This window comes from Rosa chinensis, chromosome 6 (assembly GCF_002994745.2).
Source record: "Rosa chinensis cultivar Old Blush chromosome 6, RchiOBHm-V2, whole genome shotgun sequence".
Lineage (NCBI taxonomy): Eukaryota > Viridiplantae > Streptophyta > Magnoliopsida > Rosales > Rosaceae > Rosa > Rosa chinensis.
This window is the reverse complement of record NC_037093.1, coordinates 64,841,298-64,855,908: the sequence shown is the minus strand read 5'-3', so window position 1 is coordinate 64,855,908 and position 14,611 is coordinate 64,841,298. Positions and strand designations below refer to the sequence as shown.

Below are 14,611 nucleotides of genomic sequence, written 5' to 3'. Positions count from 1 at the left end.
ATAGCTCTTGTTTTGACAAACATGCTCACACGATCTGTTTTCTCTCCATTCTCCATGATCTTAGCAACAAAAGAAATTTATTCATCAAATGTGTAACAGAGAAAGCTAACATCTTGATTCACAAGTGAGACAAATAAGTAAAAAGAAGCAATAATGTTTCTTACTTGCACATTACTATATGGAAGAGAAATTAAACAAATTCAAATATTGCGAATGATAGCGTATGTTGATCATATGTGCCATTATTGAAATGCTATACATACCTCTTTTCGTAGTCTAGCAAACGATTTTCGACCAGTCCTATGAGGGGCACCTCCTCGTGCACGGTTAGATTTATTCGTCTCACACATTTCCTACAAAAGCAATGATACACCATAAACTTAACTCTTGTATTTCCTAATCTTCAATAATACTAAATCATTTCAGTTGATCACTTTACTTGTACATGCGGAAGACCCCAATACTCTACTAATATTTTCCATTGGTCTGCAACAACCTGATTAGGAGTGAATGCTAATCGCTGCTCATCAATTTCATATTTATCAAACCATTGTGTCTTGACTCGACACTTCCAATCCCTCCATCTACTACCAACAACCTTTCAGCAATGATGTTTATATTCATCCGGAACATCTGTGTTATCCTAATAAAAATTATGTATTAATCATGAATCAAAATAAAATATAAAAATTATTTCAAAACAGTTATTAGGAGTTTCTTCGTACCTTGACATCTTTCCAAATGTCATCCAAAAGATCATCTGGCATGGCAGTCCATGAAGTAAAGGTTAGAGGAACCTTCTGTCCATCTCGGGCCAAGATTCCAAGTTGTGAACTAAACCCCTTCCCATTTTCACTGATAGGCATCCAATTAGCATCAAATTCAATATGCGCTATTTTTCCAGTTCCCCATTCAGGCATACCACAAGCAGCACCCCTACCTTTCTTAGCTCTTTCATTAATTTGACCTGATCCATAATTATAGGAAACAAACACATTAATTTAGGAAGTTCAATCATGACATCTAAAGCATTCTAGTAACAATCTGATATATATAAACCAAAATCAGCATAACCAGTAAGTTCACATGTCAATATTGAATATTTAGTCAATGCCATAGAGATCAGTACAAGTACAAGATTCTATACTTATTAGAATGGAATCATAGATTAGTAGGGTATAAGCATTATAAGTGAAATCCAAGGTGAGGGCATCAGAATTCAATGAAGCAAATAGAAAAATATAGTCCAAACACCAAATTGCAGGTAATCAGCAAAATATTTAATAGCTAGTTCTAATGTAAAGAAAAAGAAAAACACATAAAAAAAAAAAAGAGTTGAAGCAACCTGACTCGTGTAATTGGGTTGTAACAGGCTCCTCTGGACTAGCTTCAGACACATGATGCTGATGTGTCTCTGATTGAGTAGTTGTAGGTGTCACCAATTGAGCTTCTTGTTGATTTCGAGATGTATTGGGTCGAGGCCGTTTATATTGACCAGAAGCAGACACACGTTTAGCTGATCGTGCTTGCAACTGACCCTTTCTTGGTCTCACAGGAGAAGGTGGAATCAACTCCTCCATAGACATACCTTTTGTTCTCTTAGGCGCCATAAATCTGCAATGAAACATTATATACCACAAAAATTGAAGTACATTGTAATTTATCAAATTAATCCATGAGCAAACAGACAAATTGATGTAAAAATAAATAAACAAACAAATACGAGAAAAAAATTATAGTTTAAAATTGACTTGTCATAAATAGTTGACTTCCAATTACTTTAAGAACTTTCTCCAAATTAAAACTATATTGTTACCATATTATAAAAAAAAAGAAAAAAAAAAGAAGAAGAAAGAAATTAAGACTGAAATAATGGTTCATGATAAACATTGGTAAATTTCATTCTTCCATTTCAACTTCAACGTCATTGTCACTTGTATCCACTTCGGTTCCATCCACTCCTTCCCTCACCCAATTAACCTCCTCATCATTCTGATATATAGTTTCATCCAATTGTTGACGGGCATACAACTCAACTTGAGGCACTACTGTTGGACGACGAGAAGAGTCCTTTGAGTACATATCAAACAAATCTCTAACCGTCATGTGAAGAACAACATGCCAATTGGGATCCGACGGGTCTTGCACATAACAAACCTGCCTTGCCTGTTCTGTCAAAATAAAAGGCTCATCTTCTATTACATTGTCTTTGTATAATAAATGATTAAAATTCACCAGTGTGAATTTAAACTCATCTTTTTTTAGGCCCATTCGATTATTAATCCAATCACCCTTAAATAAGACAAACTTTAAGTGATTGGTATAGCGGATTTGAATCACATCAGTTAATACCCCATAGAACCTTTCCTCAATCGGTTGACGATTGTTGTCTCCTGTAGTGGCATCCATCATAATACCAGAATTTTGAGTGGATTTTTTTTTATCTCTACTTTTGGTACGAAACCGAAAGCCATTGATAAAATATCCCTTAAACCTCAAACCATCTTCATGAGGGCCTCTAGCCAAAGCAATTATTTCGTCAGAAAATACCCTATTATGAATTCGCCGTTCTGTCATGACCTATACAGAATATTGATATAGTAATCTAAGTATATGTACAATCATAATTTAGTTTAACTTGTATGATAGATATAGTAAAGTAATAAAATAACTAGCTGTACTTACATAATTTTTAAACCATTTGTGAAATGTTCCACCGTGAAGTTTTTGGATATAATGATTATTTCTATTAGGCCACTGATCAACAAGTAATTGAAGATGTTGGCTAAATAGAATGAGAAGTCAGAATTGATTCAAATATACTAAAGATTTATTTGTAAAATCAAGACTTACTTTCGAAATGGTGTCACTGCATCTGTATTCATTAACACATACTTATGTGCTTGTGCCCTAGAAACATCATCAAGGTGTATTTTAACTCCTTTACCCAAACGACGACCAAAATTAGTACCACCATCATAATTTCGATCAGGCCTATTAGACTTTGTTTCCACTTCATCCAAGTATCTCGAGCAAAATGTCATGCATTCTTCCATCAAGTATCCTTTAGCAATTGAGGCCTCGGGATGTGCACGATTACGGACATATTCTTTTAATGTAAATAAAAACCTAAAAAAGTAATTTGTATCATATACCAGCAAGCTATAATTAATATTATATAAGCTTACACAGATTGAAAAGGTATATTTACATACCTCTCGATGGGATACATCCACCTAAATTGTACAGGCCCCGCAATCAACGCTTCTTCAGCTAAGTGGATAGGCAAGTGTTCCATAATATCAAAGAATGACATTGGAAACATCTTCTCAAGATGACAAAGTGTAAGGGCAATTCTTTCTTGAATATCTTTCAAGTCAGATGGTTTGTTTACTTTTGAGCATAGTTGCCTAAAAAAATTAGCCAACTCAATCAATGCTTCAACAACATTCTTGGGGAGTGCTCTTCGTGCAGCTATTGGAAGTAATTGTTGCATCAATATATGGTTATCATGACTCTTAAGACCCGAGATAGTACGTTCTTTTAAGCGCTCACGTCGAGATATGTTAGATGCATAACCATCTGAAAGTTTTACTCTCTTTAAAACCCGTAGAAAGATATCCTTATTGTCTTTATTCATAGCAAAACATGCAGGACATAAATATGCTTTATTAGAACCCCGTTGCTGAGGATGTAAAGGCTGCCTAATTCCCCGTTCTTCTAAATCACGGCGAGACTTCAAATTATCCTTACTTCTTCCCGGAACTCCCAGCAATGTCCAGAGTATATTATCCAAACAATTTTTCTCAATGTGCATAACATCAAGATTATGACGAATTAAATTATGCTCCCAATATGGTAGCTAAAAAAAAATACTCTTTTTTTTCCAAATGTGTTCATGCTGACCTGTATTTTTCTCAAGTTCTTCTCTTTTTCTCTTTCGAAGATCTTTCTTCTTATACTCTGTGAGTACATTCTGCAATTGTCTTTTCACCTCAGTTCCAGAACATCGATTTGGTGCTCGATCCCATTCTTGCTTGCCATCAAAAGACACTTTATCTTTTCGAAATTTATGATTCCTTGGTAAGAATCTACGGTGACACATATAGCAATACTTCCTTCCATGTTTCAACCAACTAGATTTAGTGTTCTTATTGCAACAGGGACATGCTTTTGCACCCTTAGTGCTCCAACTTGATAAATTTGCATAGGCCGGAAAGTCGTTAATTGTCCATAACAACATCGCACGCAAGTTGAACATCTGATTAGTCGAGGCATCATAAGTAAGAACTCCTTCATGCCATAATTCTTTTAGCTCTTCAATCAAAGGTTGTAGAAATACATCAATCTTATTTCCAGGTCCTTTTGGGCCATCAATGAGCGTTGACAAAATGAAAAATGGTTGCTTCATGCACATCCAAGGTGGCAAGTTATAAGGTATTAGAACAACAGGCCATGTGCTATGAGCTATGGACATCGTTCGGAATGGGTTGAACCCATCAGCTGCTAACCCAAGTCTAACATTGCGACTATCACTAGAAAAATCTGGAAACTTTTCATCAAGTGTTTTCCACACAAGACTGTCAGCCGGATGCCTTAGCACGTCATCTTTTGTGCGGTCCTCTGCATGCCATTTCATATAGGAAGCAGTCTTAGAAGACATAAACAATCTCTGTAAACGTGGTTTCAAAGGAAAGTATCTCACTTGTTTAGCAGGAACTTTTTTACCCATACTCTGCTGGTCATTAGAATCATCCCCTAACTCTTTATATCGAGATTCCCCACATATTGCACATTTTTTAAGTTTCTCATCCTCATTTCTGAATAACATACAATTATTAGGACATGCATCCCAAGTTTTGTATGTGAAGCCCAAGTCAGCAGTTAGCTTTTGAGCCTTATAAAAAGAATCTGGTAAGCTTACTCCATCAGGATAAGAAGATTTTAAAAGCTCCAGTAGTAAATCAAAAGACTTGTTTGTCCATCCACTAAGAACTTTCAAGTATAACAATCAAACAATGAATGACAATTTCGTAAATTGTTCGCAACCAGGATATAAAGGACACTCTGCATCTTGGAGCAATTTAAGAAATTTTGCAGATTCGTCATTTGGTCCCTCAACATTTTCACTTTCTATAGGACAATCATCACCTAAACCAGAATTGGCAGTGGGAGCCCCAATTGCCTCATTAATCATGCCAAACATATCATCATTGATGGCCACATTGGAGTTAACCCCAGTACCTTGGTATGCAGTCGCAGGCCTAGATTCACCATGTTTATCCCATATTCTATATTTTTCCCAAAATCCATCTACCTTTATATCCTCGCTCGCTTCCTCCCTAGTCTTAAAATAGCGATTGCGACATAGCTTACAAGGACAATAAATCCTTGTCTTATCGATGCTATTGGCGAATGCGAAATCCAAAAATCTATCAACTCCATCTTCATATCTATGCCAGTCCGTTTGTTGTACATCAATCCAACTCTTATCCATGTTTACTTTCCTACTTGCTATAAAAAAAACCAAAAAAAACATATATATATGTATAATAAGAACACGCATATACACACACACATAATAATAACAAAATGCGCGCGCACACACACATTCATATATATATATATAAAAATATATATCTGAAAAACTATTTACCAAACCAGGTAGATAAGTTGTTTTTATCTATTGTAATCAATAAGGCCAACCATTTTAATACTCATTTATATATATATACACGCACAAGCACAAACATATAGAGATATAAATAATAATTTACTGCACAAAGCCATAACAAAATTCTTATGAGGAGGGATTTAGTTATAAGTTTGATTTAATATTCTTCTGGATTCTTTTTTATAAGCCAAATACCCCATCAGTAACCATGTCTCATCCCATAGATTATCCAAGTTCGTAGCAACCGAACCATACTACTTGACTATGTAATTAGTTGAGGAAAGTAAGTCACCCACCAAGTTAATAGAAAATTTCTATGCTTGGTTCAAAGATCAAAACGTTGACAAGGGGAAAGGCTTTCTTCAATCAAACATTACTGTAGGAACTAAATTATGTTTATATTGCATCGTCAGTAGTTTAGGAAACTTCAATTTTGTGTAGAAATTTTTCATTAACAAATTTATTATTCATTTAAGCATAGAAAAACGAAGCAGACAAAAGGAAGCACAGACAAACAGAACATGAAATAGAAAAGATACTTACGGGTTTCTCCCAAGAGAATGCTACAGCTTTCTTGGTGGTCTTGCAAATGTTCCAAGTACACTACGTATCATAGATAGATAATTGCATTAGTATATGCAGTGTAAAATAACAAACAAATACAATGTGCTGCATCAAAATAAACTGCAGGTATATGTAGGAACAACCAGCGTATGGACCAACCAAACTACCGACTTATTTGGAAGTCTTATCATGCTTTATTGTAGTATAGTACTCAGGCTTTGCTTAGTTAAAATAAGGAAGCAAAACAAAAAAAAAGAGCAATTTGAAAGAAATGATATAAAATAGAATAAAACAAAAAAAGACCATAGAAACAAAGTCCATGTTATATATATATATATATATATATATATATATATATATTTTTTTTTGACCTGCAAATCTGTAGCCAAAAACAAATGGTAGCACCATGTTTGGAAATGGCAGAAAGGCAATCACCACAACAAAAGCATTATTTTATCTTGCCATCCATTGTTTTTATTATAGGAAAATGCTAACTCCTTTACCTGGTATATGCTTTATTACAACCACAATAACACAGCAATTTGACACATTCGTTGTCAATATCTATCATAGCTCCTCTAAGTTGAATTATATAGACAATCATAAAGGTAAATGCACATATATTTATGTATAAACAGAATCCAGAATTTTAACCAAAATATTGAGGAATAAACAGAAGTATGATGGACGACGAAAAACAATGTTTCCATATCATTACAAAAGGACAATAGTCACCTCTTCAATATTGAATGCCTATCCAAGACCAATCCCAGGCATTATTATCAATGATAATAGTGCATCCAACTTGTAACTTTTCTCCTTGACCTAAAAGACAAAAAAAAAAGAAGACAACTCTTAGCAATTTGGTAATATCAGAAAAACGCAGATTCAATCATCAACCCATAAATTCAAAATTAACAAGTGAGATAAAAAAAAAAGTTCATATTTCCTACTATGCAAGGACACGTAACTGAGAGATGCAATTCAATTAGGGACCTTATATTTGTTTTTCCTTCTTTTCCATCAAACCACAAGTAAAGAACATTCATTGTGTTTCTAGACCCAGAAGTGCAATAATTTTATTTTCTTTCTATACCTACAATTCTTATTTTACCACTTCTTGTTCTAAACAGAAAGAATTGCATTAAGAAAGAAAAGAGAATGTCTTTGCAAGATGTGTACTTATAACTATCCTCATCTGCAAAAGCAATTAAGATTTACACTAACACTATATAAAGAAGCTTTAATTTAGGCAAATACAGAGGAGGAAGCTAAACTGGGTAGTAATCAAAATGGTTTTGTTCTTCACAAACCCAACTGGATGACCTTGTTTTTTCACTAAAAGATTGGCACCATTGTTGACACCCAAGAAATTTGAATAATCAAATCAAAACAATACAAAGCAAAAAAACGACGGAGACCTGTATACCAAACCAGATGTCCAAACAAGTGACATAAATTTATCAAAGATTGGCAATGCAATTAACTATCAAACTACACAAAGAAACCCCAAGAAAGAGCGAATCTTGAAGTAGGAATGAGCAAATCTTTAAGTCACCGAATTAGCCCGCAAATCTCACCCAAATTCCAAGAAATTGAAATTGAAGACCAACAGTATGCACTACAACAATAGATCATCAAATTTCGATAGAAAACAAAACAAATGCTTCAATATCCATACCTGGATCGAGAGGGAAGGATATTGATCTTGATTTGGAACAAGGATTCCGTACCTGACAGAAGGGGGAAAAATCCAGATTAGAGAGCCAAGGCAAAGCCTTAAATCAAAACAATTTCAACCATAAACAATACTGACAAACGTTACCTAAACCACAATTGTGATTTTGAGAAAGTAGAGATTACAACACTGCCGGATAGGAATTGTGAGACAGTAGACTAGACTGCAGTCTTGCACAGTTAGGAGACACGATCGAGCTATAGACGAGGAGCAGATAGAATTAAGTTTAAATTGTATTATATACGACGTGTTCTCTTTCCGTGTCGCAAGCCTTTCTATTTTTTAGATATACACGACGTGCTATGCGACGATTCTTTAAGGGCGTCGTAACAATATTGGCGCTAAATTGCATCGGGCAAAACCGCCCAAAATTTACTAGAATTTGCGACGGCCGCATAACGATGTCGCAAATAAGCGTCGCAATTAAACCTTTTTTTTGTAGTGACTTGTTGTTGATCAATTATCTACTGTATCTATTCCTAGTAACGTGCAAGATGCATTGATGGATGCAAAATGGACAAAGGCGATGAATGAAGAATTGGAAACTCTTCAAAAGAATGCAACATGGGAGCTAGTACCTATGCCGGTTGGAAAGAAGACTGTAGGATGTCGTTGGGTATATATTGTAAAGCTTAATGCAGATGGAACTATTAATAGATGCAAGGCAAGATTGGTTGCCAAAGGATATACACAACGCTATGGGATTGATTATGAGGAGACTTTTGCACCTGTGGCAAAGATTAATATTGTCCGGATTCTAATCTCACTTGCAGCAAACAAAGATTGGCATTTCCACCAGTTTGATGTGAAGAATGCATTTCTTAATGGGAATTTGGAGGAAGAAGTGTACATGGATGTGCCCCCAGGTGTTAAGAATTACCCAAGTGACATTGGCAAGGTGTGTAAATTGAAGAAGTCTTTGTATGGCCTGAAGCAGTCTCCAAGAGCTTGGTTTGGAAGATTTTCAAAGTCCATGAAAGCCTTTGGATACAAACAGAGCAATTCTGACCATACCTTGTTCATCAAGCGCAAGAATGGTAAGATTACAGCTCTTATTGTGTATGTTGATGACATGATTGTTACAAGGGATGATCCGAAAGAGATAAATGAATTACAAAAGTATTTGTCAAAGGAGTTTGAAATGAAGGATCTGAGACAACTGAAGTATTTTTTGGATATTGAAGTTGCAAGGTCTAAGAAGGGGATTTCACTTTCACAGAGGAAATATATTCTTGATATACTTGCTAAAACGGGGATGCTGGATTGCCGACCCATTGAGACACCCATTGAGATGAATCACGGACTTGCTATCTATCCTGATCAAGTTCCAACTGATAAAGGGAGGTATCAACGTCTTGTAGGAAGATTGATTTATCTTTCACATACTAGACCTGATATTGCTTATGCTGTGAGTGTTGTTAGTCAATTTATGCATTGTCCTAGTGAAGAGCATATGGATGCAGTCTTTTGTATTTTGAGGTACTTGAAGATGGTGCCAGGTAAAGGGTTACTGTTTCAGAAAAAAAAAGATGAATTGGAAATTGTTGGGTACACAGATGCAGATTGGGCTGGTGATAAAACTGACAGACGTTATACATCTGGGTATTTCACTTTTGTTGGAGGGAACCTTGTCACTTGGCATAGCAAAAAGCAGAAAGTCGTTGCCAGATCAAGTGCAGAAGCTGAGTTCCGAGATATGACACATGGAGTCTGTGAAATGTTATGGATTCGTAATGTATTAAAAGACCTGGGTTACAAACTTAAAAAGTCTATGGATTTGTATTGTGATAATACAGCTGCCATTGAGATTGCACATAATCCAGTTCAGCATGATAGAACAAAGCATGTGGAGGTTGACCGTCATTTTATTAAAGAAAATCTTGACAGAAAGGTTATTTGCTTTCCATTTGTAAACTCAAAGGAGCAATTAGCTGATATTCTTACTAAAGGAGTGTCCAGGAAGATATTTGACAGCTCGATTGACAAGTTGGTCATGATAGACATCTATGCACCAACTTGAAGGGGAATGTTGAATCTCAATAATATGTATGTAATTAGGATTTTATTTAAAAGTTTTTATATTGGAACCTCCAAATTTACTCACTTGACCTCTATGCTTTTTACACCTCCTATCAAATTTTCAAATACTAAATTTACTCATTAAACCTCACTAAAGTTCCTCAAATAATCTCACTCATATAATTTACAAACAAACTAATATCTTTATAATAAAAAACTTAGTCATTTCAATGATTTAATTACTCTATAAATCTTGATTACATCTCCATTCCTTAATCAGACAAAATAAATCTCTTATCCAATAAAAAAAAATCAAACACAAGGTATTGAGTTTTAAAAATTAATAAAAATAAAATAACATGAACTATTATGTGATTTTTTATATTTACTTTTTCTTTTTTAGCTGTGCAAAAAAAAAAAAAAAAAAAAACAGATTAATCATTTTTACTTAATGTTGCTCTATATTCTGTACCTCATGATTAATTATTTAAATTTTTTTTATTTTATTTTTATTTGCTAGCTATATTTTTTTTCTTCTTCTTTTTGCAAATATAATGGATAGATTTAGATTTAGGTCATAATACAATTTATTTTGTTCTCCCTGACCAATATGTGTTCAATATGCATATCATACATTTTTATCTTAATCACAGTTTTATTTCTTATTAAATATATATATATATATATATATATATATATATATGAATGCTTTAATGAGTATGTAGTGAAATTGGAAAATGAAAATAGATAGGGAAAATAATAAAGAATGCAATCTACTATTATTGAATTGGAAAGTCTAGAGAAAATGAATATAACAATTTTTTTGGTATAATTATTGTCCTTAATAGTCATTTTATAGTAGGTTATATATGTCATTTAATAATTCATAATAGAGTAAGGTCAAGTGAGCAGATTTGGAGATCCCAATAGAAACTCTCTTTATTTAATTAGGATATCTTGCTATTATGGAAAGATTGTTTCCTATTATAGTTAGACTACTCATTTGTACTTGTATATATACACCCATTGTGGGATGAATAGAATCATCAAATTAACCCTGAATTGAAATATTCTTTTCTACTAATTCTAGGTTATGTATTGAGTCAATGCTCAAGAATGTGAGAAAAATGAAGGCCACGTGTTACTCATCTAATGGTTCTGTTATGAATATGTGTTTACACCCGGTTTATCAGCCTTCATTTCATCAAGTCATAGCCGTTGAAGGGAGAATCAAGATAATGATTAACGAATTTCTCATTATTAATGTGTTGTTATCTTGAGGATATGTTAATAGGAAGAAGGCATCATAGCAAAAGAATGTTTTATTAGATCTTCTAATTAAGGTTGAGATAAATATCAAGGAAGCAGTCAAGGTCATGCACGTACTGGTGCTCATGGATTAGTCTTACTAATCCAACTTGGCAATTGTTGCTTTCCAAGACTTTCACGTGGTGTAACATGTTAGGATTTATCAATTTAGGAGTTTGCATGAAAGATTAGCATTTTAGTGCATGAAGGACTGTAATAGAAGAATGAAACTAGAGTACGTGGCCTTTTGAACTAACTTTGATTACAGTTAGATGAGGACTTTAACAAGAAGAAGATTACTACCTTGTGAAGAAGACTAGTACGTGTGGCCGATATTCATCACATGAAGATAGAGTTTTAATTGTCAAAGAAGTTCCAGAGATGAGCACAAGAATTGGATTCGTGCAAGGCTTCTACAACTACAAGCAAGTCCACATTTATATAAATAGAAGCATCGACAGAAGACATCGGACACACACAGATATCTCCAGTCAAAACTCCATCATGGGTTTCCTTTTATTTTTCTTAGCTCCAGATTAGTTTCATTTCTTTAGTTGTTGGCTCTACTAGTTCAAGTCATTTCCCTTCGTTTTTCTTGTAACCTAGTATGATTTCAATTGTTTCCTTTGTTACTTCTTGATAATAGTTTATAGTTTTATTCTTGAAGCAATTTATTATTTTCTTTTTCCGCTCTTTACTTTATCGCTATTTACTTTCCTGCGATTTACTTTATTGCTCTTTATTTTTCTGCACTTAATTTAGAGTTTACTTCCTTGCTTTTTTACTATCGTGGTTGTTTCTTGCATTAGGAGTAGTTTTAACGTAATTGTTCGGTTACCAATCACTACTTGCGACTCGTCCATTGAACAACCCAAAAGTCCTTGATCCAAAGGCATCGAACTCTCAGCCGAGATTGTTCCTTCCTCGGCTTTCAATCGCTCTACGAAGTTAGAAAAGCGTACTACATCTACTACATCCGCAATTGCACACTTGGCCTTCTGGCCGTGTGTTGGCACGCCCCGCAATCCATTCATCAAGAAGGACATTTGTTCCTTGTCCTCTCGGCTATCTATGCCAAGGTGATTTTCAGAGGCAACAATATGTTAGAAAGTTTAGAGAAAAATTTACAAACGGTACCCTAAATAAAAGTCATTTATTGTTTTAAGAAAAATTCTTACATACGGTAGCCGCATCAAGTGGCCATGCGGCTGCCTAATCAAAACCCACCAAACTTTACATGTATTCTGAATCTGTCCCTGCTTTTTAAAGTGAAATACCCAAAATACCTCCTGCTAAGAACCTGATTGGGCAGCCCTACCACGTGTCATTTACACATATCCTACGCAAGACTTTCTCTTGTTTTAATATATCAATTTTAAAAACTATCAAATTAATACTCTAACATTGAAATTCAAATCACTTTTAATACACGTCGTCTATGACAGTGTCAAACCTCTATTTCTCAAAGGATATTTTCGTCTCTCTATATTTTAACTCAAATTTTTTTTTCTTCAACTCAACAACTAACATTTTTCTCAACCTCCTACAACAAAAACTTCAAGAACACCCACACCAACCCTCCCCTCACCTATGTAATCGAAAGAAACCATCCCTGATCACCTCCTCATCCATCTCTAGATTTCTCTAGACCATCCCCACCTCTCCAAATTAAAATCAAACCCCCTAATTCTCCACCCCAATCCCAAAAATCTTCTTCTCAATCTTTAACCACTACCATGGCGGCTTAAGACGGTGCGGTTACCATCTATAATAGTGGCACAGTCGCTGATGCTAAGAAGAAGAATCCTTACAGTTTTAAGGTTGTCTGTGCCAAGATGCTCCGCGGCGGCGCCATCGTCGAAGTCACCAAAGTCGAGGACGCCGACATTTGTTCCGTCATTGTCTCTGACTCGCCCCACACCCACGGCATTCTTTGTCGACGCATCTCCACCACTAGTTAGCTAAGAAAAAGAAAAGATAAAATTGCCCATAAAATAGCTTAGGTGGCAATGGAGTTGACACCGTCATATATGGCAGGTACTAAAAGTGGTTAGAGTTTTAATGTTGGGGTACCAATATGATAATTTTTGAAATTAATGTACCAGAGTGATCAATGACTTTTATTTGGGTTACCGTTTTAAAGTTTATAACAAGCTCAAATCTAGTATAAAGACCCTGTATTAGCTTATATTTCTATAAGCTTGATTTTACGACTTTATCTTCTTGTAACAACCATTCCTTTCTCTCTCTTATTTCATATAGAGATTAGAGATTAGAGATTGAGTTTCTTCATCTGTAACCATACTATGGTTCTATTACGATTCATTCTATCATAATGAAATCTCAAGCTTCTGTTATGAAGCTAGTTATCAAAAAAACAAAAAGAGGCCACCATATATAAGTAGCATGATATATTTTAAGCTAAGGATCAGTGGATGTAGCTCTCAAATCTCGATATGTCTGCATAATAAGGATTAATAAAGGAATAATGTTAGGTGAATCACCTATATCCCACCTTATGTGGCAGCTGATATGGCACAACCACGTCATTTAATGAAATTATGTAATATGTTGAAGGAAAATGATTTGTGGCCTCAATAAGGCCTAAGATTTGTGACCTCAATTTTAGGTGTCATGCCATGTCACCTACACACATCACCTATTTGTCAAATCATGCCACGTAACTCTTGAGAAAAATATCATCTTATCCTTTCAAAATCTAATGACTCTTAGGTTATTTTGGCTTTTTTTTTTCTTTCTCATTTTTTCTTTTCATTACACTCATGCTTAGATTTAAACAACAATTTTTTTTCTTCAATCAAGAGTAGAAAAGATTTCATGTAATTCAATCAATGGTTTTGCACATACATTCAATCACAATAGATTTGCATAGCACATGTATATGAATTCAACCGTTGTTGGGTTCTTGTAAATTTGAAAATATAATGTGAAAAATAAAAAATGATTATATATATTATTTTGTTCAATTTTTCCCTTTATGTAGCTAGGGTTTAAACGTTATATTTAAGTTTATGTAAAAGTAAAATGAAATTGGAATTGGTCTACTCATTTCATTTCAAAGCCCCTTTATATAAGGATAGAATTATAATGGAAACATCGATTAACATCAATTACAAGAATGGTAGTAAATGCTGATTGTGATGTGATTGCAATTCCTTGATTCCCTATTTCATCAGTTTATTTGATGAAGGCACATAATGTGTTTTTCCTTTAACACTCCCCCTTGTGCCAAGTCAAAGACGAAATGGTGCATAAGTTGTTGGCTCACTAAAAACCTTGCCAAGTAA

At 34.5% G+C, this 14,611-nt stretch overlaps 1 protein-coding gene across 1 annotated transcript; it reads right to left on the bottom strand.

Moving 5' to 3' along the window:
* Positions 1-1,899: 1,899 nt before the first annotated feature.
* LOC121050060 lies at positions 1,900-5,497 on the bottom strand. Its single transcript, XM_040508629.1, has 6 exons — positions 5,050-5,497; positions 3,907-4,995; positions 3,216-3,474; positions 2,854-3,129; positions 2,686-2,785; positions 1,900-2,580 (listed from the first exon to the last, which is right to left on the bottom strand). The coding sequence occupies exons 1-6, from the start codon at positions 5,495-5,497 to the stop codon at positions 1,900-1,902; spliced, it is 2,853 nt and encodes a 950-aa protein (XP_040364563.1).
* Positions 5,498-14,611: the final 9,114 nt, after the last annotated feature.

Coding starts and splice junctions, on each gene's coding strand:
- LOC121050060 (XM_040508629.1), bottom strand. CDS start 5,497: ATGGATAAGAGTTGGATTGATGTACAACAAACGGACTGGCATAGATAT. Junction 3,130..3,215: donor TGGATGTATCCCATCGAGAG/GTATGTAAATAT, acceptor TTACTTTTTTAG/GTTTTTATTTACATTAAAAG. Junction 2,581..2,685: donor ACAAATGGTTTAAAAATTAT/GTAAGTACAGCT, acceptor TATTCTGTATAG/GTCATGACAGAACGGCGAAT.